Consider the following 22,103-nt stretch of genomic DNA (forward strand, 5'->3'; position numbering starts at 1 on the left):
GCTTCCCTAGTACTTTGCAGCTCAAGAGAGAGTTCATGGGCCTCTTTCCCACCTACCAAACTGAGCACCCTCACGAGCAGCACGGGCACCCCTGAGGGAGCCCCGTGCTCAGAGGCTGCTGAGGCTGCAGCCCCCTCTGCTCTGCAGAGCCCAGCCCCAGCTGGGGCTCGGGGCTCAGTGCCCCCGAGGTGCGAGCACGCACCCCGGGCACCGCTGTGGGGAGCACCCAACAACTGCTGGAGGCACCATATCTGCTCCTGCTACCAATCCATGGACAAGAACGAGTCTGGAAAACAAACACAGAATTACCTGGAACAGCTAGAAATTGACACTGCTCTATGGTTTAGGAAAACACTAGGTTTTTCACACCGTTTTCAAGCACAAAATGTTTATTTTTCTTTTTAATCTATACAATTTGTTGGGGCTTTTAGTGCCACTGACTTTGTCAGTATACAAGGGATGGACTATACAGGCAATAGCAACATAAACTGTAGGAATCAGTGTGAGCCAAAGGGAACCCGGTGTGAGAACATATTTTCCATGTTTGCTCATGAAGCATACAGACATGAATCTAAAAAACCCAAACAAATTAAAGATACATGGTACAGAGAACAGAAATCTCTTACTGCAGTAAGTATTTTGCCCAGGCAGAAGACTCTGCATAATTGTCTATAAATTCAATTCTAACTGAATTGATGGAATAATATATTCAAAGGGTACAAACAAAGTAATTTAGACCGGTATAATGCTTGAAGTACAATAGAACTATACAATTCACAGCTTGGCAGCACAGGATGTCTCTGCCCCTCAGCAGAGGGCTACAAAATGTCATTGTGGGGCCTTTGGGTGCGGCCACACCTGGGTCCTGTGCCTGTAACGCTGCCTGTAGCACTCAGGGAAGGAAGGAGACTTACCATGGCAAACCAGCTTTAGTGGTTACCTTGTGCCTTTACACTAAGTGTAGGTGGAGGCTCTATGCACAGTAAAATAGGAAAAAAGCAACTTTTGAACAGGAGAGAGGTGTCCGTGCCACCTGGAGTGCAAACTTGGGTAAAAATAAAGATAAATAAATAAATAAATAAATCATTACAAACAGAAGGCGGTGAGACACTAAACCTGGAGTGTCAGATATGAAAAAGAACAGCTTGACATTTTTATTCTGTTTTAGCATGAACACAGCCGGCACACCAGGGACCAGACATCACTGTCAAGCTCAGGGGCTGGAGCAGAACCTGGACATGTGTGCGTGCTCTGCTCACACGGGGCTCACGGCCACCTGCAGACACGGTCTGCCAGAATCAACAGTTCCACTTACTTGTCTTCACTTATGGAACATGCACAAGCTTGTGATTTAACTAAATTATAAAAGCCCACGACACAAGGAAAGGAAATGAAATCCAGTGTGCTGCTGATCCAGAGGAAAACAGCATTTGCTGCCTGTTACAGAATTAAGTCGTCATCTACAATGTCTTTGCCACAGGCTGGGAAGGAGAACGGAGAGTGCTGCCTGAAGCTGCTTCCCTGTCCTTGCACACACCTTCCTTGGATCACTCTGTAGATGCTCTTACATTACAGCGTGCACTTCACTACTCCTTGTACAAACACCAACAATTTTACGATCAGTGCATCAAACAAGCATGTCAAAGAAACCTCACCTCACAATTCTTATTTCTAAAAGCTTCAGAAATGAAAATTCAACCCGTGAACAAAAACAAAGCATTTACAGCAGAAGGAAGCTGATGAGGAACATCAACTGTAAACCTGCAATCTCTTTGCAAATAAAAAGACCTCCAACTCTCAAGCAGATTGTAAATAAAATACACCTTTCAAATAATTGTACATCTCTTTCCAGCTGGGACTGGAAAGCTGAGATTCAAGGCACTGAACTCCTGCAGGGTTAGTACAATTTGCTAATCATCAATTCAAGTACAATGATGTTAAGGATCACAAGTGTGAAACAGAACACAAGGAATAAAGTGTCTTCAGCAACGGGACAGAAGCAGGTATTGCCTTGACAACAAACGATCTGTGGTGATGCCGCCTCACAGTGATTGCCGATGCAGGGTACGGCCGTGCCCGGGGCCCCGCCTCATCCCACACAGAGCACGGCATGTACAGAGCAAACACTCCAACACGACGGCATCAAAACCCAGGCCAGGGTCCCCGCGGCAAGGCCACCCACCGGCAGGGTCCCTCAGGCCCGGGTCCCCGCGGCAAGGCCACCCACCGGCAGGGTCCCTCAGGCCCGGGTCCCCGCGGCAAGGCCACCCCCTGACAGGGTCCCTCAGGCCCGGGTCCCCGCGGCAGGGCCCCGCGCTAGGTCATGCGCAGCCGCGGGCCGGCCGGCCGGGCCGGGCGCTGCAGCGGCACCGGGTACATCCGCAGGCAGCTCCGGCCCAGCGGCGAGAAGCGCACGATGCCGGGCCCTCGGACCAGCCCCGGCTGCGCCACCGGCCCCGGCCACGGCACTCCGTACACAGGCGAAGGGAACACGGCTCCGTACTGACAGAGAGGCATCACGTACGGTGTCACCGCGCCAGCCAGGGCGGGCCCCGGCACGGGCACTGGCAGGGACGGCGCGGCTCCAGGAGCTAATCCTGAGGGCATGGGGCAAGCCACTGGAACGGGGCACTTGCTCCCCAGTCCTGTCCTTACCGAACTTACCTACAAAAAGAGAAACACAACAAGTGTTGCTACAGGGCACCGCTCTCCCCATGCCAGCAGCGTCCCGGCCCAACGCTGGGCCCTGGGCGGCTGTGGGCACAGGCACAGGGTGCCACAGTGTCCTTGGGGCTTTCTTTTGGGTCTTATTTTTTTTTTTTTCCTTTTACTGAGAGGTTGGGTTGAGGGTTTTTTTTTTTTTTTTTTTTTTGAAAAATTTTTGGGATTAAAAAAAAAGGCTGATATGAGGCAGAGGGGAAAGTTACCTCATATAACCTCATTCTTTAGAAAGACAGGAAGCATCATTAAACAAGTGAAAATTAACACCCTCCCATGTCCAAAGGAACTCAAATGTTAACTTGTGCATGAAAGTAAATCAACTTCACTAAACACAGAATTAACCCAAATCCCATGCTCTTACAGCCAGCCTCCAAAGAGCTTTAAAAACTCCAGCCCTTATTTCTGTAGGAAATTGTTTCCCCAGCCACAGGCAGCTGAGGGTGGTGGGGGTGGCAGGAGACCGCTCACAGTGGCTCGGTGCCCGGTGCTCATGCTGCTTTTGTGCCAGGTGAGGCAAAGCCAGCGAGGACACAGCAGGGCTGCTCTGCCTCATGGGCTGCCAAGACCAATTCCAGACGGTTTTCTAAAATTCTATTAACATACACTTCAATTACTCAGCTTTTGCATGTGAGGGGCAGAGAAAGAGCTCTCCTCCCTCAATATGGAATGGCAGAGCTTCCCAAATTACACACTCCATCCTGCATGATGCCATGGGAACTGCTGCTATCCCAAATGTTTGCAGCATTTCATTACATTTTTCATGTCACAGCATTTACAGCTCCCTGCCAGGGTTCCCACCAGGCCACAACCTATATATGGCATAAGGAAAAAAGGTTGTTATGTAATTCTGGGAGTCTCCCATCAATGTGACATTTCACATTCAATTGATAAAACTGGTAGGAAGGTGAAATTTCAGCAGAAAAAATGAATGTATGTTTAAGGTTGGGTTGGATTCAAATCACCATGTTTGTGATTTTAATCTCTCTTCTCAATGAACAATAAAAATGGCAATGTCTCCCAGGATGTCCTACCTTGAGGCATTAACCTCTGTTCCTAGGGCAATTTTAGAAAAATACAGGACTCTCTGATACTCTCCTTCACTTCCCTGTCTCTCATTCTCACCCGAAACCTGAATCTGATGGTGAACATTGAACTGAAGGAGATGCTTCAGGATCACAAATTTAACACCAATAATGTATAAAACCCCACCAAAATGAACAGAAACCAAAGAACAGGAAACAGAGGAATCAAGGATATATTTTTAAGACCTGCAGACATCTGCATGCTGTTATTAGATTCTTGTTTTAACATCCTCAAAATGGTGGTTTCCACCAAACTAAGCACCTGTGAGGAATGCCAACAGATGTTTGTGAAAATGCTGCATTTTGGACAATGCTCTCAGGCATGTGTGGGGCTGTTGGGGTGCCCTGTGCAGGGCCAGGAGTTGGACTATACTAGCAAGAGATTATTCAGTGGCACTAAAAATGTAAGGTGACATTTTTGCCCCTTTTAAAAATTAATTTGAAAAAGCTTATTTTCAGCTCTTTTAAAATACTGAGAAATCTGTCGCATTCCAGTTCTGAACTTTTTTCCTTCTCAGCTGAATTCCTCAGTAAAGCAGTGCCTGCATTTAATGCTACCTATGTGTGACCAGAAAAAAATTGTCATGCCCCAAACCCAACATTACACATACACATCAAACCTGATAACGTCATGACAAACACACATTAATGGTTTAAGTTTGCTTCCTTTACCTTCCTCCTATGCTTCAAGTGAGCTAAATACACACTTTAGGAGCCATGGCACCGCACTCTTGCATCCTCCCCTTGGTAGGAGCCTCTTGGCTATGATGTATTTTAACCATTATCTTTTTAACCAGTTCTGATGACTCAACACTGATGGAGGCCCACACATCCCATCAATTCCTGCCTGGAGGTGCTGACTGAAACATCAGAATTAACATGTGCCAGAAAAGCAGCCCCAAAGCTGTGGATTTCCCAGCTCCGGGAAAGCCATGAGACTGCAAGTCCCTTTGCTGGTCCCATTCAAAGGGCAGCAGATGGACATTCAGGAGCGACGAACGAGGCGCCTGCACCGCTCTGCTGGGATCACAGCACAGCCCTCAACAGGACTGGCTCAGCATCTCAAGCCAGCCAGCCAGGCTGATGTGGGATGGCCGCCAGGGAAGCCCCTGTGCTGCACAGTGCTGTGTCCATGGTCAGGGGTTCACCTGAGGAGGAGCCCGAGCTGCCGGGGGTGGCAGTCACCAGCGCAGCTGTGAGCCCGCGTGGGCTCCTGTCACTCCTGCTTTAGCCCTCATAGCATCCCCACGCCTCCCTGTGCTGAGGACCCCAGACCTGCAGGCAGCCCTGAGAGCAGGGTGCCATGTATCGTATGGGTAGGAAGGGAAGCTCTTCCCCTCCACATCTCCACTAGGCTCCTCTGCTGAAGCTCTGAACTCACCGAGCCAAGACAGACAGTGGCACCTTCACCTGCCACAGCTCTGCTCGTGCCACCTCCTCACCTGCACGCACCCAACTCTCCCTGCACTGACAAACCTCTGCTCGAGCACCTGTACGTGTCCCTGCAGGTGCCAGCCACCAGCTCCTGCTTCCCCCACACCTGCCTTCTCCTGACAGTTTTTGCTTTGTGGCTGTTTATTCCCCTTCCCCCAAATAATCACACAAACTCATTTAGAATACAAGAATTAAACATACACAGAGAACAACATACCAGAAAATACTGGTAAAAATGAAAAAACTTCACAAGACAAAGACTAGGGTAGTTCAAATACCCCAAATCTGTTGTTTGGACTTGTTATAATTTTTCCTGTGGTCTACCAGGCAAACTTCAAAGCGCCACCCCTGTGACACTCACAGCTCCAGTACTGTCAAACTACACAGGCAAGCACTGGGTGTGACTTACCAACATCATAAGTACTTCTGGGTTTCTATCAGAACAGAGGAAACCAGGTAATTCTGTTGTGAAAGCTGACTATAACTATCACAACCCACTTGAAAAGGCAGGATTTTAGACGATTTTTCTTTTGCTGGCTACCCCATTAGCATCAGTGTTTTCCTTCTGTATGGACCAGCTACCGCTGAAAGGAAACTGAGTCACAGGGCAGAATCAGAGCTGGCTGCCAACACAAGCTGGTAAGGATGATAAAAGAGATGGATATCGCTTTTATCACTTCTGCCCAGTTTGTTGAAACTCCAAATCTTTTAGGCACTCCTGAAGAGATCTGTGTGTGCTTTTCCAGTTCCCTGGAAAACTATTCAGACCAAGGCAGTGTTGAATAGTTTCAAATACAGATTCATTTTTTATTATTTTCCCAATCCAACAGAGAGGGAAGACACAGTGAAGGGGCTATGGCTTGGTTTTGCCATCGTGACCACGTCCAGCCCGGCTGCTCCCGGCAGCACACCCAAGCCCATGAGTCAGGAAATGCCAGCAGAGCTTCAGATGCTGCTCAAGGTGTCCAAGCCCCCAGCTCCCGTCACCCAGTGACACAGACCTCTGTGTTTTCAGAAACAACCTCACTATGCACTGGGAACGTTTCAGCTTTTTGGGGATAAGGTTTTTTTTGTAAAACCTGTGGAGCTACACACAGCATGGAGAATAGAAAACATTTTTGGCAAGCCCTTCATTCTCAGGCACCTCCAAATAGTGCCTTTAAGTACACAATATTCAGTATTCTTTGCACAGAAGGCAGCTCATATTCCTAAGCTTATTCCTTGACTTATGCTAACCAGAATTACCTGTAAAAATGACTATTTCATCATATCTTCACAAAGATCACACAGAGAAATCACCAGGCAGTTTGACCTCAGTTCTAATATTTCCTACTGCATTTCAAACTGCTGCTGATGAGAATCCACCTGCATTTCCATGCTTCATAAAACCATTTGAAAAGGTGCATTTCAATGCTCCTGTGACACCTTGGATGAAGGCTCCTCCCCTTTTGAAAGGTCTCCCCCAGATTTCTAATATGATTAACCAGGATTTGCAGGCAAATGGACTGGTAACTTCCGTAGAAACAAAGCACAAAGAAACAATACGAAGTTTTCCTTTACATGCAGATTACATTATTGCTGTCTACACTTCTGATGGCAGAGGATGAAAAGAAAACCACTCACTCTTATTAAAACACAGCACCAGTTTCTCTTCTATTTCCAGCCTTAAAGAGTAGCTTTCACTTAGTTAAAAAATAATATATTTTATTCACAGCAAACAATTTGCTGCTAGTGGTAGAAGGAGTCTTGAGTAAAAAAGAGGTAACTTAGGGAAGTGAGTCCTCTGTTCCAGGGGGAAAGAGAAGATTTTGAGTAAGCACACAACTGCCCTGCATATTCATAACAGTGGGTGAACAGTAAGACAAAATTTTGAGGTAAAAAATGTATTTTTCTATTTAAATGTTTAGTTAACATTTTGTATTTTTTTTTAATTGTTTAATGTATTTTTCGTCGTGGGACAACTCCCTTCACTCCCACTTCTGTATGAAAGCCTTTAGGGAGGCATTTCTCTTTACAATAATCCCCAGAGACAAAGCAGAAGTGAAGGTACAAATCCTGCCACCCCCAGCCCCTCATTTCTGACCATCACAAGGGACCACTTTTCCCAAAACAACAAAGCTTTTCCCAAAACTAAGCCCATGTGAGACAGCCCACCCTAACAGCTCTGTACTAGTTTGTTCCAGTTAAAAAAAAAAAACAAAAACAAAACCAAAAAAACACAAAAGGCATAAGAATCACCTTGTTTTCCTACTTATCCAGCCTTTATTTTCAACACAAAACCTTATAACCTTCTCTGATGGGCTGGAAATCTGCATAGTGCTCCTTATTCTTTTCTTGCAAAGGCATTTTTGATCAAAGAGGCGACAAAAGACTGTGTTACTAGACGAACTGAAGAAGCACAGCCTGAGCTTCAGATTCTCTCTCTCCTGGAAAGTCATTTTTTCCATCCTTTATGTGATTTCCCAAGTTCTTTTGGTCTTTCCAGTTGACTCAGCTGTGATTCAGCATATGGACAACTCCCCATGGAGCTCATCCCTCCAACACACAGGTCACTTGTCCAGCTGTCCACACTAGGAGTCCTCTCAAGCTGTTCCCTTCCCCTCCTTTGGCCATTTCTCTCCCAACACCACGCAGTTCTCTTCTCCCTCAACTTCAATTTCCCCGTTAGGGCCAATTTCAGAGGGTGCAAACAGCAAACCAGTGCTGAACTCCCAAACCAACTCTTGTCAAGCTCTTCTACATCATACCTGCCACCTGCAGCATCCTGTGCCATCTTAATGGCTAAAACACTCAACAGAAAGTACACCAGCAGTGTTTGCCTTCTGCCCTTGCATCTCTGCTGCAGCCAGCACCGTCCTTACAAGGACTTCATGCCCCAAACCACCCCAGGTCTCACCCACCCCAGGGCTCCAGCTGATGCCACTCCTCCACACAACAAGGAATTATGCAAAATGAAGAGCAGAGAATCCCAACCTCTCCACGCTCCTGGTAAATCACCTCCAAAAAACTTCAGTCAGCTCTGCTGGCTCCCTGGAACAACTGCCATGGTTCAGAAAGACACAAACCCTCCAAGATCCAGTCTACTGAGACAGGGACATTCCTGCTCCTCTCACAGCGACACACTGCCTTCTCCACAGGCTTTGAGACAGAGACACCAAAACTCCAGGAGGTAAAATCAGCCCTAAATTGATACTGACAGGTGATTTAAATAAGTAAAATAACCACTTATTTCTCCAGAGATACGGGTGGGCAAAACATCCACATTTAATACTTCAAACTTCTGCAGCGGTCTCAGAGGAAAGACACCAAAATGCTGTAAAAAGTTTATCAAAAGAAAGTAAGAAGTGACTTAAAATCTGCACCCTCCCCGCCTCTTTATGGAAATCTTCAGTTTGGGTTTACTAGCACCAATTTTTGACTTATTTTATGAAAACTGTTAGGGTCTTAAGTAGACATTGCTTACTCCTGAGCTGGTTAAAGCACTACTGAGTAAAAGGATAATTTACTGACTCAGGAAGCAGCAGGTACCAAAACAGATGCAATGGTGAAGTTCCTGCTTTGGTACATTTCACCTCACCAACAGCTACAGAGTTACTACTGCTACAGGATTTTTTCCTTCTACATCTCAAAAAGGCAGTGGTTTGCTATCCAGGTCTAGTTCTCTTGCTTTTAGCGGATTACAAAACGGCTCCACACTGTTATTTCCCTCTATTTTGGCTCAATTTGCAGCCTTCCAAGAAAATGAACCCAGCAAAAATTACTAGTCAAAGAATCTCCAACTGTGCGAAGGAAGAGGTTTGGAAACCCAGACCAGGGTGGGCCAGAATGGTGAACTGGGATTCTGGGTGTGTGCTCACTTCTTGCTGTGCTGCCTCTGCATCAGCCCTCAGCAGCACTGAACACAGACACGATACACCTGCAATGGCTTTGTCCTGCTGCTGAGAACAAAAGGGACAGTGGGAGCTTTTCAGTTCCTTATTTTTTGTAGGATACTTTGACAGCATTTCTGAGGATGGTGTTGTCCAACAAGCAAGGGCCAGCACACTCCTAGCTGTCCCCTCTCCCAGCACAGGACTCACTCCAATTCCACTCAAACAATGGCTCCCAACCACAGAGTCACCAGCCCCTGTTCTGAGGAAGGTCAATATTAAACATCAAAAAGAAAACTTTAGTGATAGATGAAACTGAAGTTGAGCAAGAGACGATAATGATAAGAGTATTGCTCTGCATTGCTGTTAATAAGCAGTTTGGAATTTTAAAATATATATTATATATACATATATATATATATATATATTGCTGCCCATATATCCCTTAAGATTATTCCAAAGGACAATTAAAAAAAATTTTGATTTAGTACTGAATGAAAAGAGCTGGACATTTATAGAAAGCATTTATCTGGAGTAATTTTAGTCTATGTCCTCCTCCGCATCTGAGGTCTGCAAAGGCTGTCAGACACATAGCAAAAGGTATGTCCTTCAAGGAGGGCCACTTACTCCACATGTCTCATTCTGCGTTTGCATGGGGTTAGCCTTTGGCTCCATGTCTTGCCTTTTTTGGTTCTGCTTCAGTTGGTTTAAAGAAGGTTTTGTCTGTGCAGCTCCAACAGTTTTGCTTGTCCACTGGTCCACCAGCTTGTGCAGGTCATCTGTGAACATCCCTTTCTTGTTGTTACTGTTGTTGGCCTGAACCTGCAGCGTTGACTGTGGGAGGGGCTCAGGACATGTCACCAGGCTGTTGGTCGAGGATCCTGGAAAATCACACAGAGAGCTGAGATGGTGTCTCTGCCTCACCCCTGCAGCTCAAACCCCTTCTCACCTATTGCCACTCCAGTGGTGGCTTTTCAGATTTCCAACCCTTCCCCTCCTGGCTGCAGAACACCTTTGCTTAAAGAAATGGTCCAAGTCCAATGGCTTTGCATTTTCTATCACATCACGTTACCTTGGCTACTAATTTGTACTAATTTGGGCCAAATTAGGGACAGGAAGTGAAGCCAGGAATGCAGCCCCATAAAGCTGACATCCCATACAACATCTCCTCAGACACTACCATGAGGAAGAGGGACGTGGGATATACTGCTAACACTGCAAACATTTATAAAATGAATTTACCATTTATTTCACTTGCCTAAGTTTACTGTCCTCCTGGAAAAATGTTATTGTCACAGAGGTTACAGGCAGGGCTGGTTCCTGCTCCTCTGGGAGCCCACCACCTCTCTTGATGATGCCAGGACGATTCACATGGCTATTTGTGTATTTTGGGGGACAAAACCCCACCAGGACCATGAAAGTATAAAAGAGAGAGGAGAGACGCTGTAGTGGGCAGGGTGATTGTTTGAGACAAAGATAGAGAACTTTTGGTATAGATAAAAGCAGTCAGGAAGAGTATTGATAGATATTTAATTCTGTGTGTTCACTTCTTTCCAGAAGAACTAGTAAAAAAAAATAAATTCTATCCTTTTTCTGCTTAGTGACTACAAGTCTGATACAGCAAGCTCAGCAGGAGACTGCAACTGAAGGAGTCTGAATTTGACCCAAGCAGAAAATGTAAAGTAACTTCTCAGCTAACATACTTGAGACAGCTAAAGATTGGAAATAAAGACCATCTCTCCAAGCAAAAAGTTCATAGAACTGTAGTAAAATGATTATATAAGCAAACATAAACATGGAGTATTTTCTCTGTTTATCAATGAAACCGAGTACACTAATTAGTCCTACAGTTACATAAAATACATTAATAACCTTTAAATGATCATGCATTCCTGCAACATCACTTCTAAGTGAATACTGCTCAATTCATTTTCCTTTACTTGGGGTAAAAGTGAGAAAAGTAAGGATTTTTAGAAGAAAGCTCTTCAATTGGTGTTTAATATTTCATGCAGCTCAAGGGGGCTGGAATGGTTTTAAGCTATCAATTCTTCCAGCAGAGAACTGCAGTCATATAGAGGTGTGTATTTCAGAGACAGACACTGGACCCAGTTTCCTGGCTGCATGCGTGCACGGTCTCACACACAGAACACCACGACTCTTGCAGCATGCAAGGTTCCCAAGACATCACAGCACATGCATTACTCTCAAAGTACCACAATTTATACAGTCTAGCTTCCGGTAAGTGCATCAGCTTTAGTAATTAAATAACTAGCTTTTAGTAAAAAAATAATAATAAAAAAGCAAAGAACATCCCATGCCATGAAGGAAATACTGAGAAACAAAAATGGGATAGTTACTACTACTGTGATCTTTGCCTAGACATAGTCGTTTCAAGGTGGACCCTACAAGGTAAAACAATACAAGACACACAGAATTAGGTAAGACTAAACACAACAGATCAGACGGACAAGCTTCTGTACTTTTAAGCAATCAAAAAGTAGTTATTATGCAAGAAAGGACAGACAAAGTCAGCAGTTCAGGTGAGTAAAGGAAGCCTAAATAACTGGACAGCTCAAACCTTTCTTAATGTGCAGCCATTCAAAAGCTTTGGGAAGTACCACAGCATGCCAAAAGCAAGGGCTCGTGACTTAAAGATGCATTTGTTCGGTTTGTTTTGGTTGGTTGATTTTTAAATTTTTTAAAAATTTATTTTATTTTCCTTTTTTTTTTTTCTCCAAATTGCCTTGGCTTCCTAATAGAGGGTTTTGATTTGTTTCCTATTAATACAGGAAATAAGGTCAATTTAGTTTGTGATTGGAGGCCAAAAATGCTTTCAGGAACAAGTCAAGCTAGTCTGGCTGCAAAGACAAACCATAAAACAACCCTAAAAATCTTGTTTTACAAGTCCAAAAAGATACATTGTTCTGCAGGTCTGAGGCCAATTGTTTCCAAATAGTTTATTTGTAGGATTTGTGTCTAAATGTGAGACTCTGAACTTCAATTGAATGAACTGTGAATGAGTTTCCCTTATGCCTTGTCCGAGTGCAGAAAAAATAATCTGTCAGGGTAGCCGAGTTTTAATTTAACTAAACTACTTGTTTTTTTCATTATTGTCTCGTTCCATCATTCATCATGATTTTACAGTCTGTTGATAGATAGAGTGCCAGAAGTGTGCTGAGACCCCGACTCGACTGTCAGATCTTGCCAGACATTGGCACCGTTGCTATTTGGGTGCCAAAATTTCCTGAAAGGTATTTTGGACTTGATAAGAAGAATATTGTTATGGGATGGGGGGAGATGAGTGTCTGACATATGGGCTATGGTGGGTTCATTGGGAAGAAGCACTTGAAACCATGAGCAAAATCAGACTGGGGCAAAAAAGTAAGATAGAGGATGATGTGCTTTTTCTCTAGAGTAAACAGTGGTGTAACATTTTGTTACTGTGCCAGAAATGCAGCTTTAAACTCAGAGATTGCAGGTCCACGCTGACACAGGCCCTGAATGAGTCTTCAGAGGAGAAGGAAACAATTTCAGTCAGAGACTGAGGAAGAGAAAGTAAAGAAAAAAGGGAGAGAGGAAGAAAGGGAGAAGAGATGTTTGTGCTTAGATATGGGTGGCATGAGGAACAGAGGACTGCTTTGAAAGAATTTCTTATTATTTCATATAGTTCATATGGATTTCTACCCTGAGAAAATAAGGAGGACATGACTACAACAACACAAGCATAACAAATTCAGTTCTCATCTCAAAGCCCAGACACCAAACACAGTCACATTCACAACTCAACCATCTGTCTTGTATTCTTATATCTTTTGCTCTCTTTTCCCTCAGATATACCTTACCTTGCCTATCCCAAAGTTAGCGACCAATTTCCACAATGGAAACAAGTCCCCACAATGGCAGTGACCACGGCAGCAATCCTAGAGGCTATTTCCTGCAGCAACAGGCGCTTCTTAGCACAATATGAATGCAAATGGAAAGCACCTGCTTGCAAGAAATAAAAGCAGGCAGCTGACTGGAGTACGTGCTCGAATGTGTGTAAAAACACCTTCACCGCCAGCCCGCTGCTTCCTGCACAGCCAGGAAGAGGTTTCCCAGCACCTCAGGTGCCAAACCCAACCCGGGGAATGACAGAAGCAGCAATACTCAACACATTCAGGAAGCACCTGCACGAGGGGCTCCAGCTCTGAGGAAAATATCACAGGCGAGTCAGGCACCGAGAAGAGAGCTGCTCCTTCCAGCAGCATTACTCCAATGTGGGGCTTGGGAGATGGGAAACATTCCCTAAGCGGTGAGACTGCCTCAAGCAGGGACTGACAGTTATCAGCCACGGCTGGTTATGAACTCAAATTCAATTAAAAAGTCACTTTGTAGATCTAATTCACCTGATTAATTGTATTACTGCTAAAATTAACACGTTTAAGAACAGTAAAGGAGATGAATCACAATTAAGATTTAATGGAAGACTGTGAAAGTTCAGCAGAGCATTTTACCTACAATTCCAGATCTCTTATCTGAGGAATTAAACAGCTATTACATCATACAGAACAGAAAAAATCCACTGTCCCATATTTGCGCTAACAGCTGCCAAAAAGCTGGAAAGCTACAAAAAAATGGAAATGGCAATAAACTGCTAGACCATTTCCATAATTGCATATGCACATACACTATACGAATTGCTACAAACCTGGCAAAAATTGCATTACACAAGATTCCAAGCCTAAGCCAAATGGAGCTTTGAAAATTCTACTCACGATCAGTGAAAACTCTTCCCTAGGGCACTCTTGCAGTTTAACACAGAAAAGGAACTCAGGAAAAATTATGCCAAAGCCCATAAAAAATATTTTATTTCATGAAACATACAAAGGTGAAGTCAATATTGGACATGGGCAACAGATCAAAATGTCCTGCAGAACACTGTGAAAGTGTTTCAATGGATCTTGTAACCAGAGCAAGATCCTTGAGATACTGTCTTTAATCCATCTGAACATTTGTTTTCAAAGTTGCTGCCAACTTTTCTGCCAGTGCAGCAGGTCTCCTGCTGGCACATCCTACCTCGCCAAAGGGCTGGTTTTCTTTAACCAAATATACAGATTCGGAGCATTTCTGAAAATGCAGCACAGTGTTTCTCAACAGCTCCCAAACAAAAAAAAAAACAAAAAAAAAAACCAGGGAAACCTTGACTTATGGAATAGACCCAGAACTCTGAACTATCTGCGAGCTGCTGGCACTGGACAGCCACATCCCAGCCCTGTACAAACTGCACAGAGAATGGAATCCGACCTGCAAGGGTTTGGGTTAGAAGGGACTTTAAAACCCATCCAGTTCCATCCCTGCCATGGGCATGGACACCTTCCACTATCCCAAGTGCTCCAAGCTCCATCCAGCCTGTCTTGGGACACTTCCAGGGATGGGGTATGGATGCAAACATGTTTAGCACCTAATGCAAATTCTTGGCTGTGCCTGCCTGCTGGGTCCACTGACGCCCCTTCCAGAGGGAAAGGAACATGAGAGAGCTGGTATTGCCAACATAATCACCTTCAAATAATAGAATCAAAGGATGGTTTATGTTGGAAGACCTTAAAAGCCCATCTGGTTCCAAACCCCTGCCACAGGCAGGGGCAGCTTCCACTAGACCAGGCTGCTCCAGGCTCCATCCAACCTGGCCTTCCTCAAGCACTATTTTTCCTGAGGCTCCAGACACAGCTGCTCTGGATCCCAGCTCCACAGAACATCCTGCTGTCCGTCCTGCCCTCCACCGTCCCAGCCCAGCCACCTGGGGAAGGACAGGAACGCACGCAGCCCCACTCCTGCACTCACACACACATCCCACCTGCTGGGCTCACAGGAATACAAGCTGGAATAACCTCCTGCCCCACCAAACCTGCCCACAGCTCAGCCATGGGGATCTGCCAAGCTCCCCAGGTGAGACGCAGCCCAGGTGAGAGGCTCCCCTGACAGCCAAGCTGTGCTCTCAGGACTGGGACCCCGGGGGTGACCAAGGATTGCAGTGTCAAGTTAAGTGCCTGAACTGCACCCATGTCCTGCTGTGACTCAGGGATGGGGGAGGCCAAACCTCCCCCAGCACTCGCCCAGAACCTGAGAGAGCACATGGGCTGGGAACAGAAAGCAATTAGTCATGCTGAGTTATTTAAGCACGAGGAAACTTCACGATTCAAAGGATTTACATATTCCCTTGGTTTCATTCACAACGTCCATGAACCCAAACATTTTTAATACACTGGTTTTAATTGCCACCTCCCAGACTTTTTGCATCCAACTGAATAGTAATTCCATAGAAGATTAAGGAAACATCTTCTGGGAATTACATGTACAGAAGAAGAAATTACTGTGGCCACTAGAACACCAAAGAGGAATATTTGGGAGCTGAGAATTCTCCTCATGTCCTCAGAAAAAAATCCCTAAATGCAAAATTGTCTAATGACTTCACCAGTCATTAAAAGCTTACATGATAATAAATTCTGTAAACATCAGTCACCTGAGCGTTTGTGCTTTCAGGGAGCTCAAACAAAAAAAATTTCGAGATTATTTCTTAAAATAATGTTTATTGATAAAATTAGAAGGAGTGTTTTGGAGTGGTCTTGTGCCTTTGACCTGACCCACTTGGATAGTAATGAGCAGTGCGGAACTCCAAGGGGAGATCTGATACTACTGTAAACCCACAGTTATTTAACCAAATACTTTCTGAAAAAGGTTATCAGCCCTTCTAAGGTTATATGTAAGTGGCCTATAGTACCTGTTCAGCACAACATATCTTTATTGTACAAGCAAAATCTGTTTGCCTAAAAAGCAGCATCTACAATTGGGTAAAAAAGTCTTAATTTTTTCATTAAATAGCTTGATATCATTTGGTGGAATTGCCAATTACTTTAGAAGTCAGACAAATAGGGTACAAATAGAAGGTGCACAGTTATTTGAGACAAAACTCCTGGATCCTAACAATCCATTTCCAAGTATCATCTGAATATCTGATATTGCTTTTTACTTATTTATGCTTTGATGAACTGCTAATTGACTTCATCTCTGAGGTCACATAAGGTCATAAGAAAATAAACTGAGTCAAGTGCTTCAGCCAGATCAGCTTACACAAAAAGTTGATAGGACTCTCCCTTAGAGTAACCGGATCTTCCTGTGCCTTATGACTCCATAAAAAAATTGCTCACTTAAACTAATTAAAGTGACTGCATGGGGAAAAGCCCACCTGGGACAGAGATTTGGAAAGAACTAGCTGGAGCACTGTTGTCTCAGCATTTCCACATGCAAAGAGCGGGGAAAAAATTAAAGAAAATAGAGTGGATATAAACAGTACTGTATATCGAGTTAATACAGCCCTTGTATGGAAGTTATACCCTCCAGTGACCTTCTAGAATTGTATCAGCTTGCTACATGCATGTCTTCAGAGTCCAAACATGTGTGAAAGAGACCATTCGTCTACAGAAGGATGGATTTCATTTTGTTGTCGCTGGAACCGGGACAGCAGACATGTATATTTGCCACATTGCAAATAAAATTACTTCAACAGAAATCACATAAAGTACATAAGCTTTGATAACTCCAGGGTAAAATTTACCATCAGGCTATATATAATAAATGATGAGATCTTCCACACATGCTTTTGGTGCCCAGGCATGAGCCAAAAGCAGTGCAAAAAAAGCTTTCACATGAAAAATTAATATAAATAAGGTGTGTTCATGATGATTACTTAAAAGAAAGATAAAAAAAAAGAAAAGATGGTTGAGAAAAGGGGGCATCCTGCCAAACATATCAGAGATATAAATCATGGAACTAGAAAAAGGGGGTAAAAGAAAGATGGACTGTGATAAAATACAAAAGAACAAATACAAACAGATGGACAAAGACACAGGTCCACTGAGGAATCTGGTACGAGGTTTGCTACTAGATTTATAGGTCACTCTCTCAGACGTTTGGTGGAAAACCGTCCAGCCTGTAAATGAATATAAAGGGAAGAAAACAAAGACACTTATAAAGTACAAGTAGCTGTGATCAGATGTCCTAAACCATCAGTCAAATCAGCTTTGTTAGTTAAACCTCCATATCTCCCCCTTAACTTTGCCAAAGAGGAGCAAGTTCACTGACCATACACAAAGGATGCAATAACAGCAGAAGAGGACAGATAGATATTTTGTAGATTAGTTTGGCAGGATGTGCAATGAGAGGAAGGTATTTTAATCATCATTGGAACTTCCCATATGCATGGCAACAAGATCAGTCAAAGCCTACGACAGGGGCAATACACAGAGGTCTCAGAACTGGGGTCACAGGAGCACAGTCCTGCGGCTGGGACTCCAGAATTATGCACAAAGTGAACCCCTCATAGAAAGGAAACATAACTTGGTCCCCTGGGTTTGGTTTTCTTTTAATTTCATTTTTATTTTCTCTCATGCCCAAGATGGTTTGGCAGTTCATAATGAGGAATTTGGGGTCAACCACAATCAAGGGACTAAAAAAATGAAACCAAGCAAACCCTCTCCTAGCCTTTCGTATCTTATTTGTTTTCCATTCATTTTTTCTCAGGAATCTGTAAGGCAGACTCCAGAGGAGGTATTAGGATAAAGCCACTGCTGGAAAAACTGAAAGGTATTTATTTCCTAAGAATTAGGGATGTCTTGGAGCATACCTTCTCGAGTGTTGGCAACACTCGGCAAGACACTTAAATTTTGCTCTTCTGACAATACCACAATGCTCTTTTTTAAAGATAAGCCAGTAATTTGGATTGCCAAAGGTTCACATTCCTCTATCACTCCTAAGAAGTTCAAGCCTAAGGGAAGGGAACTAATTTTAGCACGTGCTGGAAGAGACACGAAAGAGGCAGCAGGAAGAATCACCTTGGCCAGAGCCTGCGTTGGCGTCAGCTGCGTCGGGGCCCAGGCCGGAGCAGATGTCAGAGGACAGAGAGGCTTTGACAGAGCACGGCTGCTGCGTCTGCACAGCCTTGCCGAAGGCAGGGGCTGCACCCGGAGGCACCGCGGCGGCTTCGGGGAAGCCCGGCTGCGAGTTACTGCTTTCTTTGTGGGGTGAGTCTTTAGAGTCTGAAAGGTTACCTGAAAGAGCAAACAAACACAACACATGCAATGGCAAAAGCTAGGAAAACTCTGAATGAAAAATCCATGCCTAAAAATAATCCGTATCTTGACCCCAAGAGGAACAGCCGTTCACCATTCTGATGCACTGCATGGAACGCAGACTTTGGAGGCAGGCTGCACCAGAAAATAATCCACACCTCCTATCACTGATCCTGCTTCTCCAAGAAGCTCCTGGAGCAGGTTTGATTTTTACAGTTTTCAGGAGCCTCAGAAGGAGCACTGCTGGAATAAAGAGAGAGCTGCTGGGGTGCTGAGGAGGAGGAGGAACACACAGAATGATGAAGCAGGACACAGAGGTCTCTTCTGCCACACCAAAGTGAAATTCAGCAAATGGAGAAGAATAAAAAGTTGCAGCAAAGACACAAGGAGCTTTTTATTTATAGCTATTTGAGTATAATTGTCACTGCCACTGTCAGATGCTTCTACTAATAAATTCACGTAACACATGATTGGAAAGGTATTTTGGTTTTTAAGCCTCTTTACCTGAGATATTTGTGTAGACAAAAGTACAGATAGAGATATTTATCAAGATATCTACAGATAAGTATCAATACATAACTATCTAGATACATGTACAAGTACAGACAGTATCAAACACTGCTTTGGTCCCTGTGGGCAAGAACACAGTCTCAAGATGGGCCACAGAACTTATTGCCTATGAATATATTTGTTTTTCCCAACTCAGCTGAAAACCTTAGCTAAAAGCAAAATCCTCCTCAACACCCTGTCTATAAAGATTGATGCAACAAAATTCAAATGGGCCCTATGATGCAGTAATATTGAAAACAAGAGCCACCAGGTTTGAAATAAAGGGTGAATTCTGGAAATGCTGCTGGTCCCCCAAATAACAGCACAAACTAAGCTGAAGAAAAATTATGAATATTCTATTCTACATTTTGCTGAAGAAATAGGTACTGGGGTTTATCAGTATTTCCCAGGTAAATTATATTTTTGTACTTTTCCAAGAGATAAAAACTCAAGAATGTAGTGTTGTGTGAAAATCTCATACTACTTCAGATGGTCAAAGCATCCAGCACAGTTTTGTAAATGCTTTTACTTCCCATCCTTTGGGGGAGCAAATGCAATCCCATCTTTTAGACACGGCATCTTGGAGGAAAAAGGAAACAACAAGATACAGCACCTAATCAATACAGCAGAACAGCACCTAAGAAGTGAATACAAACATCAGTAAATTGAAGAACGGAGGAGATGTAACCAGGCTGTTTTCCAAATTGAAGTGGAATATTATTTCTCTGCAAGCACCGTAGGCAATGCAGAGCAGGCAGGTATGGCTTGCCACTGGGATCTGGGATAAGCATGCCAGCTTAAAATCAACAAAAATTCCATCCTTTCCAGCAGTCCCAGACATCACAAAGCAGAGCCACAACCGATAAAAGCAACAAGTGAAGGGAAGCACCCAGTACACCTACTTGTGCTTGATGTTCCACTCCTGAGCTGCTGGACCAGAGGGTTTAAGAGTTTTCCAGCTTTCAATTTGTTTTTGCTGGTTCTTCGGCGCCGGCTGCTTGGTGGGGCAGAGTGAAGGAAGCCCAGGTTGGGAGGAAGGGGTTTCCCCAAGCGAATATACAGTGCCTCTATCTCGTTCTTCTGCTGCGTCTGCAGCTCAGCAATCTCTTTCATATGCCTAAAAGAATAAAAGGACTCTGTTAGCAATGTATTTGATAAAGCACCATATCCTGACAGTGTAATTAATTGTAAAAGAAGAAACAAAACAATTACTGGTTATAAAACAATCAGCTGCTCATCCCTAAATATGCAAAGCTACAACAATCTATCTGTGGTGACTCCCCATCCCTGGAAGGGGGAAGTCTCTGGCTCCAAGGCCAGGTTGCATGGGGCTTGGAGCAACCTTATATAATAGAAGGTGTCCCTGCCTATAGCAGCAGTTGGAATGAGATGATCTTTAAGGTCCTTTCCAACCCAAAACATTCTGGGATTCTACGAGTTATTCTTCTAACTGGAACTGGCAGGTAAGGCAATGCACAGCAGGAAGGGGGGGGGGAAAGTCCTGGCAATGCCTGATTTGCCCAGAACCAGTTTACTCCTAACAGTTCTGCTCATCCTAAGCTGAGTTGCTGCTAAGGTATGGTAACACAAGCTTCCTTCGCATCACTTGCAACTCAACGTACTTTTCTCTCAGGTTCTGCAATTCTTTCTTCATATCAGCATCTTCAAACTCTGAGTCATTGTCACTGCTCATGTAGGACGACTGTGAGTGGAAGGACGTGATGTTGATGGTAGGAATCTTCGCACCTTGCCCATTGGGCGACTCCGGGCCAGGGGAGCCACCTTTGGCAGACCTCTGCAGAAAAGCAGCCGCTTTTTTGATTAAGTCCGTGGCTGTGCTGCTGCTGGGGGGGGAGAGCTGTGCAGCTGCAGCAGCCGCCGGCTGCCGTGGGCAGGGCTCGTCGGCGGAGTCGCTCGAGGCCTGGTCGCACAGGACGTCCACAGAAGAGGCCGTCTGGACCCTGCGGACGGCAGCCTTCACGTCCGGGCTGGAGGGCAGCTCGTCCAGGTACACGTCCGGCGGGGCCGAGAACCTCAAGCAGTGCGGTGCCGCTAAAGTTAATTCGTCCTGCGTGCTGATGACTGAAAACCTGCCAATGGTTTTGGCCGGCGTGCCACTCTCCAGAGCCTCAGCCTGTTTTCCATAGGAACCAGAGCCCGGAGAGCCATCCCTGTGGAAGTTACTCATCGCCCCATCTGCCGTCGCTCGCCGCATTACGCTCCCTGTGTGTGCGGGCGAAGCTGTACTCTTTGCCTCCTCGCTCCTCTGGAAAGTCTCCATCTGTGGAGCTGTGCCTGATGGTGGAGGTGCAACCTGGAAAAAATGAGAGAGCTTAACAAAAGGAACTGTAACAGTCAAGCAGAAAACCACTCCTAGTTCTGGTTACCTGAAGGAGGCCTTTTGCTGGAGCAGCAGGAGCTGAAGCGATGCTTGTGACTGGACCTGATTTAAAGTTGGGAAAAAAAATATTTATGTCTGGAATGCTTTAATATAATAAAAGGCAATGTTTCACTGTGATAAACTGAAGTGTACCACTGACGAATAATTTAAAACCCCAGTCTTCGTAAGACAGGATTGAAAATGCAGGAGGCAATAGCAATGGCAATATAAAATATCTACAGGTTGGCAGATCTAGTGGTTTGGGGAATTCAAATAATAATAGGTGTGTGGAATTTCGTAACTCAGTTAACAAATTTTAAGGAGAAAAACAGAAGTAGAATGAAACCTGCATGGTACATTGGGCCTGAACTATTCTGATGTTCTTGGTGTCTCAGAGACACACAGGGCCGCTGGGCACGGAAGGCTGTTGCCCCACTCCTGCCACTGACTCTGAGCAGGGATGGCGGGAGGAGCATTACCTGTTCTGCCTGCTGACCCACCTCTTGCCTCTGAGGGATGAGCACTCACACCAGTGACTTCCGGCTTGTTCAACTTTCAGTAAAAGGAAAAAAGAAACACAATTTCAGTCTCTCTCACAAAGCAGAATGTGTTCTCCTTCCCTCGCTTCCCCTTGCTGCCCTGGCACTACCAGAGAATACTGAACTATTTCACAGTGCCTGTGGAGGTGGCCTTCAAGTCTTGCCTCCAACTCCCCTATTTTCTTCCTCCTTCCTTGGAAGAAATAAAGCAGTGGCAGCATCGCAGCTGGAACTGCAGTCCAGCTACTGAAACCCAGTATATTATATACATACACACATGATTGGGGCTTGGTTCTGGTTTGCTTTTCCAGCCAGACTGTGCATTCCTCACCTGTACATCTGTCTACAGAAGTTCTATGTCTCTTTCCTTACTGGCACAGATTTTAATAGGATGAATTCCAATTACTAGAGAGACATAGCACCTT

The 22,103-nt window shown here is 44.7% G+C and overlaps 1 protein-coding gene across 1 annotated transcript in view; it reads right to left on the reverse strand.

The window, feature by feature from the left end:
• Positions 1 to 371: 371 nt before the first annotated feature.
• Positions 372 to 22,103, reverse strand: part of WNK2 (WNK lysine deficient protein kinase 2) — an 88,915-nt gene continuing 67,183 nt past the window's right edge. Inside the window, 9 exon segments of the mRNA XM_041399612.1 lie at positions 372 to 2,664; positions 9,734 to 9,987; positions 11,464 to 11,508; positions 16,974 to 17,072; positions 17,974 to 18,189; positions 19,662 to 19,876; positions 20,382 to 21,073; positions 21,147 to 21,202; positions 21,640 to 21,691. Coding sequence (XP_041255546.1) covers positions 2,317 to 2,664; positions 9,734 to 9,987; positions 11,464 to 11,508; positions 16,974 to 17,072; positions 17,974 to 18,189; positions 19,662 to 19,876; positions 20,382 to 21,073; positions 21,147 to 21,202; positions 21,640 to 21,691 — 1,977 coding nt within the window. The 3' untranslated portion in view covers positions 372 to 2,316.

The sequence above is a fragment of the Onychostruthus taczanowskii genome, unplaced genomic scaffold (genome assembly GCF_017590055.1).
Source record: "Onychostruthus taczanowskii isolate IOZ18803 unplaced genomic scaffold, ASM1759005v1 scaffold166, whole genome shotgun sequence".
In the NCBI taxonomy this organism is placed as follows: domain Eukaryota; kingdom Metazoa; phylum Chordata; class Aves; order Passeriformes; family Passeridae; genus Onychostruthus; species Onychostruthus taczanowskii.